Genomic DNA, 15,811 nt, shown 5'->3' with positions numbered 1-15,811 from the left:
CCATCGTACTGTGCGGCTCTATGTGTAGTTTTGTTACGTATACGTTAATACGTTAATGGTGAAGTATGCCTGAGCCAATTCCAGCTGTTACTACGATGATCCACACAGTACGTCCAGTCAGGTTACGTATTAGCTATTACACTGTAATTACACAACTATAGAAATATTAGGGAAGAACACAGAGATAATGACATGTTATTTATTGCTATTTGGTCCTTTCAAAAACGCTCTGACAGTTTTTAGAGGTGCTGCCAGTCTGCTTATAGCTGTGTTCAACCATCATTCTGGCACTTACAGTAAGATGAATAACAACTGAAGCACAGACACAATGTTGTTCCAGAGAGGACAGGATCTGTCACTCTGTCTAACTCTACTGAGGTTCATTTAGTGCTTTTAATATTAGTTATAGTAGTAGTTAGGTATTAGCCTTAGTAGTTTTGCTTTCCACATGCAAAGCTTCCTTCACACCTCTCTCAAAGTGCTGATCTTCTCTGTCCAGTGAACAACATATTTCTCGGTCTTTTAGATGACGGTACACAGCTGATTCAGGTCTTGACGTGTTGCTCCTCCTGTGTAGCTGCTGTTTGGTTTCTCCAATGTACAGCTCACTGCATCAGACTGCATACATTATTTTGGAGTCCAGTCGTTTGGGTTTTTCTTGGTGTTGTAGGCCAAAGGTCAAAGATCGAAGTCACAGCCACCTCAGGTTAATTTAGTTCTTGTCATGAATGTTGCTTTTATTTACAAATTGTCACTTTATGTCCTTTTGTTGTGAATGCTTTATCTTAGTTAGGGATTTCATGACATCTGAAACAAACATCTGCTTCAACTCTCTGAAATCTGGACAGAATCTGGAAAGTAAATTACAAAGTCACTGGTTAGAGGAGGAAACAACGTTGAATTATTTCTAGTTTTAAAATCTAAAAAACATCATCACATTAACAGCAGAAGTAAGAAAACAGGAAGAGACACCTCTGTGCATCTACATTATACTTCTGATGCGTCTGATTTTCAGTCGACTGAAGCAACAAGACAACATGGAGGTCACAGCTCTCTGCATCAAACTGCGTAAGTACTGAGTCTGTCTCTGTTACTTTATAGTACAAACTTTCAGCTGCAGTATTGTGTTGTTAGAATAGATGATACACTGACCTTCAAGAGCCACTGTTTCAGCTGTAGGAATCATTGAAACACACTGACCTTACAAATGTTTCTTGCTTTTTTATTTGTCTCTCTAGTGATGATTGTGATGATGCTGCTGTGTGAACATGATCAGTTAGTTTGTAAGTACCAGTTATTTGCTCATTCAGTATTTTGAAGAATACATTTTCACTGTTTCTTGTTGTTGTTTTATTTGTTTATTTAAAATAAGTTAGAAACAGGGAAATATGTTAACTTCTTTTTCTGGTGGCCCAATCATTTCTGACTAGTGGTTAAAAACAAGACTTTCAATTATCACTGAAAACATGCTGCCATTTATTATTTCCTACTGGATATTTGAAAATATATTCCAGCAGTTTTGTGAATCTGCATTCTTTCTTTTTTGCAGATGCAGCTTCTCTTCATATTGATCCAAACAAAGCACAGTTCTTTGAATATGAGTCAGTAACTTTTAATTGTGAGGGGGTCTCTTATTGTGAAGTTGTAAATGCATCCAACGGGAAAATACCCTCATGTAACGTCACTAATGAAAGAACAGCAACAGGGTCGTCCTGCACCATAGATCGTGTTTATCCAGCTGACAGTGGAAAATACTGGTTTGAGGCTGAAGGGGGGGAAAGAAGCAACAGTGTGAACATCATCGTCACTGGTAAGTTTTTATCATGACAACAACATTTAGTCTCATAATCTCAACATGAGTGTATCATTAAATCAGCTTTTACATCCTTGTTGTTCAGATGGTTCAGTGATCCTGGAAATTCCTGCTCTTCCTGTGATGGAGGGAGAAGATGTAACTCTGACTTGTAGAAACAAGATGACTTCCTCACAGACCTCAGCTCATTTCTATAATTACGACATCTTGATTAGTAACAGCTCTACAGGATACATGACCATCCACAGTGTTTCTACGTCTGATGAAGGACTCTACAAGTGCAGCATCTCTGGAGCTGGAGAATCAGCAGAGAGCAGGTTGATCGTCAGAGGTGAGACACAGACAGATTTTTAAATATAATTTATATTTATATTTGATATAAATGAGAACTGTAGCATTAGATACTGACTTTAAACCCATTATATTAGTTAATTGTCAAACTGTTGTCAAAAAACTGTGAATGTCCTTGGACTTTATAAGGTCCAATACCTTTTGTACTCATTGCAGATAGTGAAAAAGAGACGGTTACTACCTCTTTCAAAGACACGAGTACTACCTCTTCCAAAGAGATGGTTACTTTCTCTTCCACTTCCAACCCATGGATCATTGTCAAAGTTTTACTTCTGCTTCTTCTGATCTGTGTGGGACTACTTCATTTTGTCAAAAGTTACTGGCACAGAGGTAAAAGAAAACAAAGTGAAAAACACATATAAATATTACCACTGTTACCACCACTACAATTCTGCATCCTCACATATCAGTCACAGTGTGAAATGGTGGGTTTTAAAAAAGGGGAAGTTTCTACCAATGTGTTTCTAAACAGTGCATATTTAGTACTCTTAAGTATATTTTAGCATATTCTTATACAAAGTGAGGTATTTACCTGCAGCTTGTTGGTATTTTAATTGAAGATTGGTTAGGAGAGAAAACCTGCCCTAAGATTAATTTTATTGTTGAGAATTATAGCGACACACCTAATTATAGAATATTGTACTAGTATTATTATATTATAGAATATTAAAACATTATTTGTGTTCATGTTAAATAAATTTTTATTTAATGATGTACAGCAAGTAGTCAACACAGTAGCTACATCATCCAAAACAAAATTTGGAGGAAACCTTAGCAAGGTTTGTTCTAATTTGGTGAAGCTGAATGTGATTGTGTCCATTTATAAGTTTAACTTTTTAACATAATAAGAAAAAAACTTCTTCTCTCCCTGGTTTTCTTTTGATGCCGTTATTTTTCTTCCATTTCAGTAGTGGTTTACGTGTCCACACTGAGACCTGGATCAGACTCTACTGGGAATCAAACAGGTGACACACTGTCAAACCAGACACGCTGTCCATGATTTCCTGAAAATAATTTTTAGATTTTTCGTTCCATTTTCCAACCATGTAAGGTCTTGGCCTCTGCGGATGTCGGCACATGTTTCTCGGAGGTCTCGACTCAACGCTCGATAGTCCAGGATTAGAACAAGTCTACCTGCAATTAACTAACTGGACTCCACATTAACTTAAAGACATTGACTGTTATACTGGACTGCCTGCTGCCTACACCGCATGTAATCACCCATATGAGGATGGGTTCCCTATTGAGTCTGGTTGCTCTTAAGGTTTCTTCCTGTTGCCTTCTCAGGGAGTTTTTCCTTGCCACTGTCGCCCTCGGCTTGCTCATCAGTGACAATCTCATTTCATGATTCATACACATTCACTGTTCATGTACTGTTCTTTGGTTGTGTAAAGCTGCTTTGTGACAATGTCAATTGTAAAAAAGCGCTCTACAAATAAAATTGAATTGAATTGAATTGAATTGAATTGAATTGAATTGAATTGAATTAATACTAAATACAGCAGAGTAAAAATATGACTATGGTGTTTTTCACATGACACTTAGTTACAGTCGCCTCAATGTTTGTTAGATGTGTTAGTGCTGGTTTTAATCTGAGCTTCTAAACTAAAACCACAGCAGAAAAGGTTGACACATGTGCAGAGTACAGGGTGTATGTAAAGTAGATGTTGTGAATTTCCATGCAACCACTTTGGATATGCATTTTTTTTTAATATACAAAAGAACATCATATAACAAATATATTGTATATTGTATCAGGGTCACAAAAAACATGAGATCATCACAGTGTGATATGTTCGTTTCTAAAGAAAACTCACTGCTTCATCTTTCCACATAGGTGATTAGCGTAGCTTAAAATATAGCTACAAACAAACAAACACTTATGTTAACTCAAGACGCGGCAATGGGAACAGTTATTCTAAAATAACACTAAGTTTTTCTGTTGCTGTACCAACTAACTTCCACGGTCTCTGTCTTTATTAGATGAGGATAAATCATCATGCAGAGTTATTTACTACATGTTGAGCCTGGATGATAATTCTCAACAGCTTGTTGAGTTTATTAAAAACCCATTTAAATGGAAATTGATGTTGTGATCAAACACAACCAGAGAAAAAGCCAATTTATTATTTCAAAATAAATGAAATATGGCACATGATAACGTATCTTGTTTTTATGTAGAACCAACTGTATCAGCTCCCTTGGCTGGTACCAACCCACCTTCACCAGAAGATGCCTTGTATTATACAATCCAGTAGGTAAGAACAATAAAAAATAAATCATATCTTATGAGGGTGATATCATCCTCATCTTGTTTACCATATCACAGAGTTTGTAAATTCTACTTTCTGCAATGTGAACCTTTAATTTCTATAATTTACGTTTCTACTTTTTCTGTTTCTACAGTTTTCAGAGAGAGATGAATAAAGGAGAAGCTTTGCCATCGATGTTTGCTATGTATACAAATAATTGAAACAATGAAAAAGCACTTTTACTGCCAGTTAAGTAGAACAGAGCTGTATAAGTGTAGACCATTTACATTTACCATATATGTTTATTACAAAATATAGATATTATCATGTATTAAATATATATTATTATGTTCATAACAAACATTTTAAGTTGATTTTTTTTTTATTTTTTCTATGTATCTTTTAACTCTTTATTTGCTTCTAACAGGTAAATCAACTTTTTCCATTAGCAGCGTGTCTGTTCACATGTAAAATAAATTTCAAAAAAGAAAGATTGGCTGCTGTCTTTCAAATAGACTCGCTGTGTTCAACTTCCAAGTTAATAGTTGTACTCATTTAATCTAAAACATGCTGTTTTACTGCTTTGCTGTCAACAACATAATATTCCTGTGAACCTGATGCAGCACGTCTCAAATTTAACAGGTGTCTAAAAGAGCTCTGACAGAAAATAATTTTGGTGAAACATTTGCTTTAGCTTGATCCTTTTTTCTTTCTATTACTCAAAGGAAAAAAAAAAAGATTTTAATGTGACTAATTCAGCTAGAGTCATTATTATAGGTCAGTTATGTTTTTTCTTTGTTTTGTTTTTGTTTTTTTAATGTCTATTCTTCTGTGTTAACGATGTCCTAAGACTTTACAGTTAACATAGGAAAGGAGTAAATGTTTTTAAACTGATTTTAAAGGACAGTCTGAAGGCCAAACCTTTAGACTATTTAATACATGGTGCAGTGGTGCACCCTTGTGGTCCAAATGAGTATTACAAAAACAAACAAGAAAAATGCTTTACAAAAACGTGAGAAGAAAGACTGAACAAGGTATTTTGACTTCAGTAGTTTTCAAGCTAAAATTGAAACAAAATGTTATCTGATATTTTCAAGCTGGTAAATAACAGTCCTGGTATTTAATGTCTTTATTGAACAGATCATAACACTACAATCACTTCAAGTGATCCTTCAAAAAGTACAAACTTAAAGCAAGCATTACCTGTATAGACATATTCTTAGGATTTCTATTGTGAGCAGTTCTCTTGAGGGAGTTCAACAACAGCTTTGTTGGGTTAAAGTGTGGGTCTCTGACTGGGCTACTCCAAAATTAAACTAACTATGATGCAATGACTTCACAGAATCTCTTGTACTGCTAGGCTGAAAATAAAATATTCAATTCAAGTGTGTGTGTGTGTGTGTGTGTGTGTGTGTGTGTGTGTGTGTGTGTGTGTGTGTGGCATGCAGGATTTGCATTACAGATATCCGTAATGTATTTCTGAATAGTAAAAACTGTGATTGGAGATTTCTGCAGCTTCACATTCCAATTAAAGATTAAAGACTGTAATGCACTGCTAAGCTTTTGACAGCCAAAGGTGAATGGTCAAGTTCACAGCCACCTCATGTTCTTTAAATTCTTGTTTAATGTGAATGTGATGTCTCATAAACATCTTAAGGGGAATTTCTTCAAATGTGGCACAAATGGGTGAAAAGATGATCTGATTAGATTTTAGCGGACGAAGATTAAAAGTCAACGCCATTAAGACAATTTCATTAAGCTACATCTCAGAAATGCCTGAGAGGAATTTCATTACTTGTGGGACAAATATCTTGCTGGACTCAGGCATAAAGTTATTAGAATAAAGGGCTGGAGAGACATAGGTAAACTATAACGTCACTGGTTAGTGGACGCAACTGAAATGCAGTAATTCTAGTTTCTGGTTAAAGATGGAGTCTTCATCAAAAGAATCTCTACAGGAAAGAGGATTTATTCAGTGATTTAAAGCACCAATAAACATATTCTCTGTCATCTTTATAGAACTTAACACGGAGACTCAACCTCTCCCAGACCACTGATGTTGTGTCCCTCATTTTTAAAACCATGTTCATTGGCTCTGCTGGTGGTGGTGGTGGTGGAGGGCCTGCTTCAGTGTGGAAAACAAAATTACCTCGTCCACGCAGATGTAAACTGTTATGATGAAGAGACTAAAAAGAAAGATAAAAAAATAAAGGGTAAATGGGTAAAGGGTAAAAAAGGGTAAAAGTAATTTTTTGTCTATATCATGTACTGCAGTGATTCATAACTTATCATGATTTGTCAAAATCCATTCTGAAATCCATGTTTTATCATCCATGACTTCATATGTTCTTACATTTGGTGTAGAATAATAGTTTCGGCATCTCATGCTGCTCCAACACAGTTTCCGTATAATTATTTTTTTTTTTTTAAGCTTCTAAATACATTTGTCAAATGCTGTGACTGTTCTAAGAAGTTTCAATCTCTAACTGATGTTTTCAGTTGACTCTCCACATCGACTGTACATGTAACTCTGAACAGTCTCTGTGGCCAATGTGGAAACACATTTGACTAATGTTGCAGTATATTTGTCTGCTATGTGTAAACATAAAATTTTGTCTGCAAATGTATTCAATCGTCATGCAAATCATACTGTTGTTGTTGTACTGCAGGGGGCAGAGTAGGACTAGAGAATATAATTGGTGCGTTTGCTTCTGTGTGTTTCTGAGTAAAAGACACAAAAAAGATAGTAAAGCCATTAAAAGAGGAAAATCTTGATAATAAACAGTATTTGCACTTAGTGTTTAGTGGTTTGCTAATGTTAACATGCTAATACACTAAGGATGAAATATATGAAACTCTTTAAACCTGCCAAGCATCAGTGTGTTGGCAATGTCACTGTGAGATTGTTACCACACCAACATGAGCTGTTCTCTCAACATACAGCTGTGGTTTGAGCTAAAAGGCAACATAAAGGTTGTAGGCATAGTATATTTTTATATCTGATACATGTAAAACGTTTTGGTCAACTAGTCATTTAAATTTTTATTTTTAAATCCACAGTTGCGCTTTGCCTCACCCACTGATGTTTATCAACAGATTATTTCTGCTACAACTGAAGAAAGGAGCAGCAGAGGTAAGAAAACAGGAACAATCCACAACATCTCTGTGCACCTACATTACACTTCAGTCTGATGTTCAGGTAGCAGCAAGACAACATGGAGGTCACAGCTCTCTGTATCAAACTGCGTGAGTTCTGAGTCTGTTTCCGTTATTTGAAATACAAACCTTCAGCTGAAATATTGTTTTGCATATAGTACTTATAACCATGTCTTTCTTTTATTTTATCTCTAGTGATCATTGTGATGATGCTGCTGTGTGAACATGATAACAAAGTTTGTAAGTACCAGCTACTCACTCACTAGTTTTGACGGATATGTTGTTGCTATTGTTTTACGATTGTTTTATCGTACAACATAGAAATCATGCTGCTATTTATCATTTTATACCGGCTAATTTCTTTGGTTTGGTTATTAAGAAATAATATTCTAGCTTTTTTTGTGAATCTCTTTCTTTGTTGCAGATGCAGTTACTCTTCATATCGATCCAAACAGAGCACAGTTCTTTGAATATGACGCAGTAACTTTTAACTGTGAAGGCTTCTCTTATTGTGAAATTGTACATTGCCACATAGGGAAAATGGCATCATGTAATAAGAAGACTATAGAAACAGGGTCCCTTCTCATAACAAATGTTTTTCCAGACAACAGTGGTGAATATTGGTTTGTTGCTGAAGGGGGAAAAAGAAGCAACAATGTCAACATCACTGTCACTGGTAACTTTTTATCATATCTTTCACATTTTGTCATCAACTCAATATGAGTGTATCATTAAATCAGTTTTTACATCCTTGGTGTTCAGCTGGTTCAGTGATCCTGGAAATTCCTGCTCTTCCTGTGATGGAGGGAGAAGTTGTAACTCTGACTTGTAGAAACAAGACGACTTCCTCACAGACCTCAGCTGATTTCTATAAAGATGAAGTCTTCATCGATAGCAGCTCTACAGGAAACATGACCATCCACAATGTTTCCAAGTCTGATGAAGGACTCTACAAGTGCAACATCTCTGGAGCTGGAGAATCAGCAGAGAGCTGGTTGATTGTCGGAGGTGAGACACAGTTTATATAAATGTGACATAAATGGCAATTGTACTTTTTGATATTGACTATGAACATCACTTTATATTAGTTAATTATCAAACTGTTCCCTACAAAATATAAGGTGCAATTTTCTATATTCATTTCAGGCGGTTACAAAGAAACTGTTACTTACACCCCCTGGATGATTATCAAGGTTTTTCTGCTGGTTCTTCTAATGTTTGTTGGTCTACTTCACTTTGTCAAAAGTTGCTGGCACAGAGGTAAAGAAAACTGTTAAAAATACATTATGTCACACAATTAATCTAAGGTAGAGTGGTACTTTTAGATTAAATGTAAATGCAACAAGTTCTAATTTAATGTTTTTTGTCTTTTTTAAAGAAGTCATATCAGCTCCATAAGAGAAGATGTCTTGTATTCTACTAGGATTGCAAAACTGGGTTTAAAGATGTGGATTTAAAATCATATGTGTTAAATAACTTTATTTGGTAACAAACATCCATAATTATTTAGTTTCAGATATGTTCATGTTTAAAACACAAAGCATTCTACATTGTAGTTTACACAGTTGGCAAGTTGTGATGTACAACAACAATGTACAATCAGAAATCAACTATTAGAATCATTCAATGTCACATATAATGTAATCTAAATTTGATGTTTTTAAAATAGTTTCATGAACCAGTTTAAAGGAAGTATTATTCCATCCTTCTAGCACAGAAGAATTTTTTGCTGGTCTTTAGTATTCTTTGTCGCCTAAATTCTGGCGGACATTTGTCAATGAAACTCTTTGTACTGCAGTGAGAAGTTGTAATTTTGTATTATTTCTATTCTGTGCGTTTTCTTTGTCTTACAGGTGAGTGAGTGAGAGCTGACTGAAAGAGGACCTTTAAAAGTTACCATCAGTGTGTCTGAACTGATACTAAAATGATAGGTCTGAAAATAAGAAAGTAAGACAGCTGTATGTTGAGTGTAGTCACTGAACAATTTAATTCAAATCTATGTGCTTACGACAAAATAGCAATTGTGCATTTATAAACATGTAAACATTGACTGGAATTAGATATAATGCAGTACATTTAAAGTCAAACATGTTTTAATTTTACTTTTTTTAAGCTCTTTGACTAAGACCACACATCTTTATCTAAGACGTAACAGCTTCTATTGTTAAACCACCTTTTTCCACACGCAGCATGTCTATTCACACAACTGAAATAGAAAATGCAGCTTGCAATCAAAGAGCTGATGGAGCTTTTAAATAGACTCACTGTGATCAGCTTCTACCCTATAAGTGCCCCTTCACTTAATCTGACACTGTCACCTTCAGTTTCTTGTCCTGCGAACCTGAAAAAAGTCTCCTGATGATGCATTTGAGTTTGATCTCAAAAATATAATTTTTTTATAACATATTATTATCTTTATACTTATCACTCATTTCTGAAACAGGTGAAACACAGAGACATTTTTGACTTGACCATAATGTTAACTACTACTCCATAACTAAAAACAGTCTGCAGCCCGACCCTCTCCCTATTGAGAACATGGTTTAGTGGTGCAGTCTAGTGGCCAAAGCCGGTATTGGCTTCGCTTCAAAAAAACATTTTTTAAACCTGTTCAACAAAAAATAAATAACTAAAATAAAAGTAAAAAACACAGTGGCAAAGAAATATACTAATAAGAAGCTATAACTCTGACTTGTAGAAACAAGACCTCACAGACCTCAACTAATTTCCTCGGTCTCGTAAACCGAAAATTGCGGGTTCAAACCCCGTCTGTGAGGGGCAGCAGTAGCTCAGGTGGTTGAGCAGTTACCTACGGACCCCAGGGTGAGTGGTTCGATTCCTGGTTCCTCCTGGTTAGTTGCTGAGGTGTCCTTGGACAAGACACCGAAACCCCCTAATAGCGCCGACTCAGTCTGGCAGCTGTCTAAAACAAATTTCCCCAAGGGGATCAATAAAGTATTCATTATTATTATTATTAAAGATGGAGTCTTCATCAATAGCAGCTCTGAAACATGATCATCCACAGTGTTTCCAAGCCTGATGAAGGACTCTACAATTGTGAACACACTGATTGAAACAGGTGAAACTTGAATTTGATTGTGTATTAAGCACCAATAGCTGAACATAATTTATAAGAACTCTTCAGGAAACATCATGAAACTCAGCAGTAAACTATGGTGGAGGAAATATAATGATTTGGGTCTGTTTTGCTGCATAAGGGCCTGGTTAGCTTGCAGTGATTGGTGGGAAGATGAAGTGGACAATGGAACAACTTGAAGAGAGCCACACATGAGACGTCCAAAGAATATGACAGAGTTGAAGCAGTTCTGCAGGAAGAATGGGCTAAAATTCCTCTTGATAACGTGCAGGTCTGATCCACAGCTATAGGAATCACGTGGTTGAGGTTATTGCAGCTAAGGGGGGGGTCAACCAATTATTTATCCCATAGGTTAACATACTTTTTCCACTAGCACTATGAGGTTGTTCTCAATAAAGACATGAAAGATCAGAATTAGTTCTGTTATATAATTTTAGGCACAATAAAACATTAAATCACATACGTTTTCTTGCGAGTGTCAATGCAGACATTTATATTTACCATATGTGTTTACTAGAAAGTGTAGATGATGCTTTAGAACATGTTTTTGTTCTGTTTGTTTTTTTGTATTTAGATTTATTGAAGTACATTTGAAGTTAAAAAATGTTGTTGTTTAATAACTTTGACCAACCAATGACTATGTCTTTGTTAACTCCATTCATAAGCCAGGGATAAATTACCAATTTTAGTAATTTTTCCAAGACATTTCTATCAGGAGATGCACGTAATTTATTCATAATATATGTATGATTCATTTATCATATATATTATTTGATATTTTTTTCATAGCCTTGTACTTACTTATTCTTTATTCCGTATTCTACACTTTAATGGAGTTCTTTTTAATTCTGTACAGTCTGGAGCTTTGGGGGCAATTGCATTTCATTACTGTTGTAGTTGTACAACCCTGTATGCGATAAATAAAACTCTTGAATCTTGAATCTATCTATTTCTACCAGTTAAACTAGCTTTTTCCATCAGCAGCATCTGGACACACATGTGAAAATACAGTTCAAGCTAAGAGCTTCTGTGGCTTAATTCGTTTGTGTTTATGATGTACAAACAATTTACAGTTCACTTGAAATAATAAATGGAGGCTGTCAGACTTATTTACAGTGTGAATTCGGACCCTTCTGCTTTTTAAAACATGGTGTAGTGGTGCACTCTTGTGGCCTAATTGAGTATTGCAATCAAAAACACAAAAATCTGTATAACATGTTTCAACCTACAGTATTTAAGGTAAAACACATTTTGTTTTCTCCATAAAATATGATCTTACATCCAATATTTATCAGCTGATAAATCACAGTCATGGTGTTTCATGTTAGTATATTAGCTTTTGTCAACAATAGTTATATAGTATAATAGTGATTTAAATAAATTGTCACATTAACAGCAGAGATAAGAAAGCAAGAAATGACACCTCTGAACACCTAGATTATGAACACCTATGTCTATATAATAATCAGAAATCAACTATTACTACTATTAATGATTCAATTTGAGGGGCAAATTTTATTTGGATACCCTAAAAGTCTTCCAAAACTAAGTATAATTTCTTTAGTATATCACAGAATGATTTTTGTTAGTCTTTATTGCCCTCATCTGTTATATCATATCATTGCATTTGTAAATTCAGCTTTCTAAAGTTCAGTGTGAAGCTGTAATTTGTATAATTTCTACATGACAACTGTAAAACCATGTATCCACAAACTTCTTTTCTGTGTGTTGGAGCCCACTTTCAACCAATCAAATGTCCTTATTGATTGCCTAATCATGTGTTGTGACAGGAAAAGGGAAGTTATTTGTATATCATATAAACCAGATGATGGGGTATTTTTCCTAAGTGATAACTAACAAACTGCCAACACGTATCTTTGTAGTCAGGTTGGAAAGACATGCTTAACGAGTGTCTGTTTGTAGCCTTTAGGACATAGACATTGGGAAACTTGACCATCGTGATTTATCAATAAGAGTGCACTGTTACCTATCCCACTAAGGATCACAATGGTGAATTTTATTTTAAGCTACTTCTGCAGTCTCTTTTTTAACATCTCTGGTCCGTATCGATCTGTTACCAAGGTACAACCCGTATCATGCAATAGACCCCCTGTTACAATTCCCTGCTTCCTCCATCTACCTTTTCCCGAACCCCTGTCTTTCATCACCACGGTTTGTAAGTCCTGTTAGTGAAGTCGGCTTGTTTATTAGTAGGGATGGCAGCTGAAGCCCTATGAAGCTTCAACTGTGCTGGGTACCAGTCTGTTTCGTCTTTGGCTGACGACTTCGCCAGCCTTGGAGAAAATCCTCTCACAGGGCACAGAGGAAGCTGGTGTGCACAAAAAGTTCATAGCCAGCTTGTAAAGGTGTGATGACAACTTGTGGGTGACCCAAGCACCTCAGTGGGTCCTCTGTTCTCAGAATGTGGGGTTCCTTTAAGTACCTAGAAACTAATTATTATCCCATTGTCATTCAGCAGCAGGACATGAGCATAAATGGTGATGGAGGTCATAATCTTTACTGTACCTCTGAACCTGGTTTGACCAAACAATGTGTTCGGCGTTTCGGGCGTCATTAATCACGTGATTAGTGCCATTAGGCACCACTCTGCTTCACTAAGGCGCCAAAGCGTCTGTGTCAACCGGGCATCCCTATTTATTAGTAGTAGTTAGCTTTGTGGTTTGTTCCAGCGTTTAGCTGGACATTTGTTTCTCATTAGTTACAGCTATGGCTGTGTGGTTTTGTTTATTAGTCCCAGATATGTTTTGCTTTGCTTATTTCCAGCTTCAGCTGAGATTTTTCCATCGTGTTTACTGCGGTTGCTTGTTTGCTTATTATTTTGTAATTTTGTTTGCTCGTTTTGTTTGCATAACATTACGTCTGTTCTGTGTTTATCATTACGTATTCTGTTAAGAAATCTCATTTGAGAAATCTCCCTCTGCATTTGCTGTCGTTCTGCAACTGGGTCCACTAGTTAGTCTGTTCATAAAACCCCCGCTGGCTGTGGCTTCTGAGCAGCAACTACCACTCTACCTCAGTGAGATGATACAGTTAGTTGTTCTGTTATTTAGCTACATGCCTTGGAAATGACCTGTATAATATTCATCATGCTTCCTATTCCACCATCCCCAGAAAGATCAGGTCCAACTCACGTATCCACCAGGCATGTCACACCTAACCCCCCACTATAGATGTTAGGAGAGGCTGGCAGAGGTGTGACTAAATCTACTGAGGTTGGCTCCTACTGGTTTATATAGTGTTTATTTATGCCACTTTACATTATTTGCACATGCAAAACTTCCCTCACACTGCTCTCAAAGTGCTTATCTTCTCTGTCCAGTGAACAACATTGCCTTTCTCTTTTAGATGAAGGTACACAGCTGTTTCAGGTCCTGATGTGTTACTCCTCCTGTGTAGCTGCTGTTTGGTTTCTCCAATGTACAGCTCACTGCATCATACACTATATCCAGTCCAGTGTTTTGGGTTTTTATGGTGAAGATTTTTTTAACCTGTTTTCCTGGCCAAAGGTCAAAGATCAAGGTAACCAAGGTTGCTATAACTCAACATAATTTGTTCTGAAAATAGTTTATGCAGTAGAACCACGCTGGCTGTGGTCACAGAGCAAGTAGGAAAAATGAAAATCAGCACGATGGATACAGTTAGTTAACAGAGGACATAACCAGGTTCTCCAGGTCTGAGAGCTGCAGGATGTGTCACTCTGTCTCTGAGGTTAATGAGGTTATGAGGTTAATTTAGTGTACATTCATGCCACTTTGCAGTATTTGCACATGCACAGCTTCCCTCACACCTCTCTCAAAGTGTTTATCTTCTCTGTCCAATATGTGAACAGCATTGTCTTTGTCTTTTCCTGTGTTGCTGCTGTTTGGTTTCTCCAATGTACAGCTCGCTGCATCAGACTGCATACACTATATTGGAGTCCAGTGTTTTGGGTTTTTCTTGTGAATGTTGTCTAACCTGTGTTGGTGGACAAAGGTCAAAAATCAAGGTCACAGACACCTCAGGTTCATCTAATTCATTTCATGAATGTAAGTTTTCTTTAAACTTGGCACAAATTGTCACTTGGTCAAGAGGTGGCCTTGTTAGATTTTAGTGTAGCTGAGGTGAATGTGACCTCATTTATGTCCTTCTGTTGTGAATGTTATATATAATGATATATATACCTAAGATATAAAGGATTTTATAACATCTGACACAAACATCTGCTTGAACTCTCTGAAATCTAGAAAGAATATAGACAATAAAGTAAATTACAAAGTCACTGGTTAATGGAGGAAACAGAATTAAATTCAGTCTAGTTAATGTTTAAACCACCAGACAGAAAAAAGTTTGTGACCTATAAAAAAATCATATTAACACCAGAAGTAAGAAAACAGGATGTAACACCTCTGACCACCTACATTACACTTCAGTCTGATGTTCAGTCAGCAGTAAGACAACATGGAGGTCACAGCTCTCTGCATCAAACTGAGTGAGTATTGAGTCTGTCTCTGTTACTTTATAGTATTAACTGTCAGCTGAAGTATGGTTTTATAAGTATAGATGATACACTGAACTTCAAGAGCCACTGTTTCAGCTGTAGGAATCAATAAAACACATTGATTGTAAAACAATCTGTTGCTTTTTTCTTCTGTTTAGTGATGATAGTGATGATGCTGCTGCTGTGTGAACATGAACAGAATGTTTGTGAGTACCAGTTATTTACTCACTGAACACATTTAGCATTTTGAAAGATAAATTTTCACTGTTGCTTGTTGTTGTTTTATTTGTTTATTTAAAATAAGTTAGAAACAGGAAAGTGAGTTAATTTCTTATTCTGGTGGGCCAATCATTTCTGTAATAATTGCAGGAATCATGCTGACAAGACTTTCCATTATCTCAGAAATCATTTTGAAAATATATTTTCAGCTGTTTTATGAGTCTCTTTCTTTTTCTTTGTTGCAGATGCAGCTTCCCTTCATATTGATCCAAACAGAGCACAGTTCTTTGAATATGAGTCACTAACTTTTTATTGTGAGGGGGTCTCTTATTGTGAAGTTGTAGATAAGTCCAACAGAAAAATACCCACATGCAATAAAACTAACAAGAAAACATCAACAGGGTCGTCCTGCACCATAAATAATG

At 36.1% G+C, this 15,811-nt stretch overlaps 1 protein-coding gene across 1 annotated transcript in view; it reads left to right on the top strand.

Moving 5' to 3' along the window:
* The first annotated feature begins 1,037 nt into the window (after nucleotides 1-1,037).
* LOC113168610 (low affinity immunoglobulin gamma Fc region receptor III-like) overlaps nucleotides 1,038-15,811 on the top strand; it is a 66,528-nt gene continuing 51,754 nt past the window's right edge. The window contains exons 1-5 of the mRNA XM_026369656.1: nucleotides 1,038-1,068; nucleotides 1,239-1,283; nucleotides 1,550-1,810; nucleotides 1,899-2,144; nucleotides 2,321-2,494. Of these exons, the coding sequence (XP_026225441.1) occupies nucleotides 1,038-1,068; nucleotides 1,239-1,283; nucleotides 1,550-1,810; nucleotides 1,899-2,144; nucleotides 2,321-2,494 (757 nt within the window). The remainder of the gene's footprint in view (nucleotides 1,069-1,238; nucleotides 1,284-1,549; nucleotides 1,811-1,898; nucleotides 2,145-2,320; nucleotides 2,495-15,811) is intronic.

Source organism: Anabas testudineus, chromosome 18 (assembly GCF_900324465.2).
Source record: "Anabas testudineus chromosome 18, fAnaTes1.2, whole genome shotgun sequence".
Taxonomy (NCBI): Eukaryota; Metazoa; Chordata; class Actinopteri; order Anabantiformes; family Anabantidae; genus Anabas; species Anabas testudineus.
This window is presented reverse-complemented; position numbering and strand designations above follow the sequence as displayed.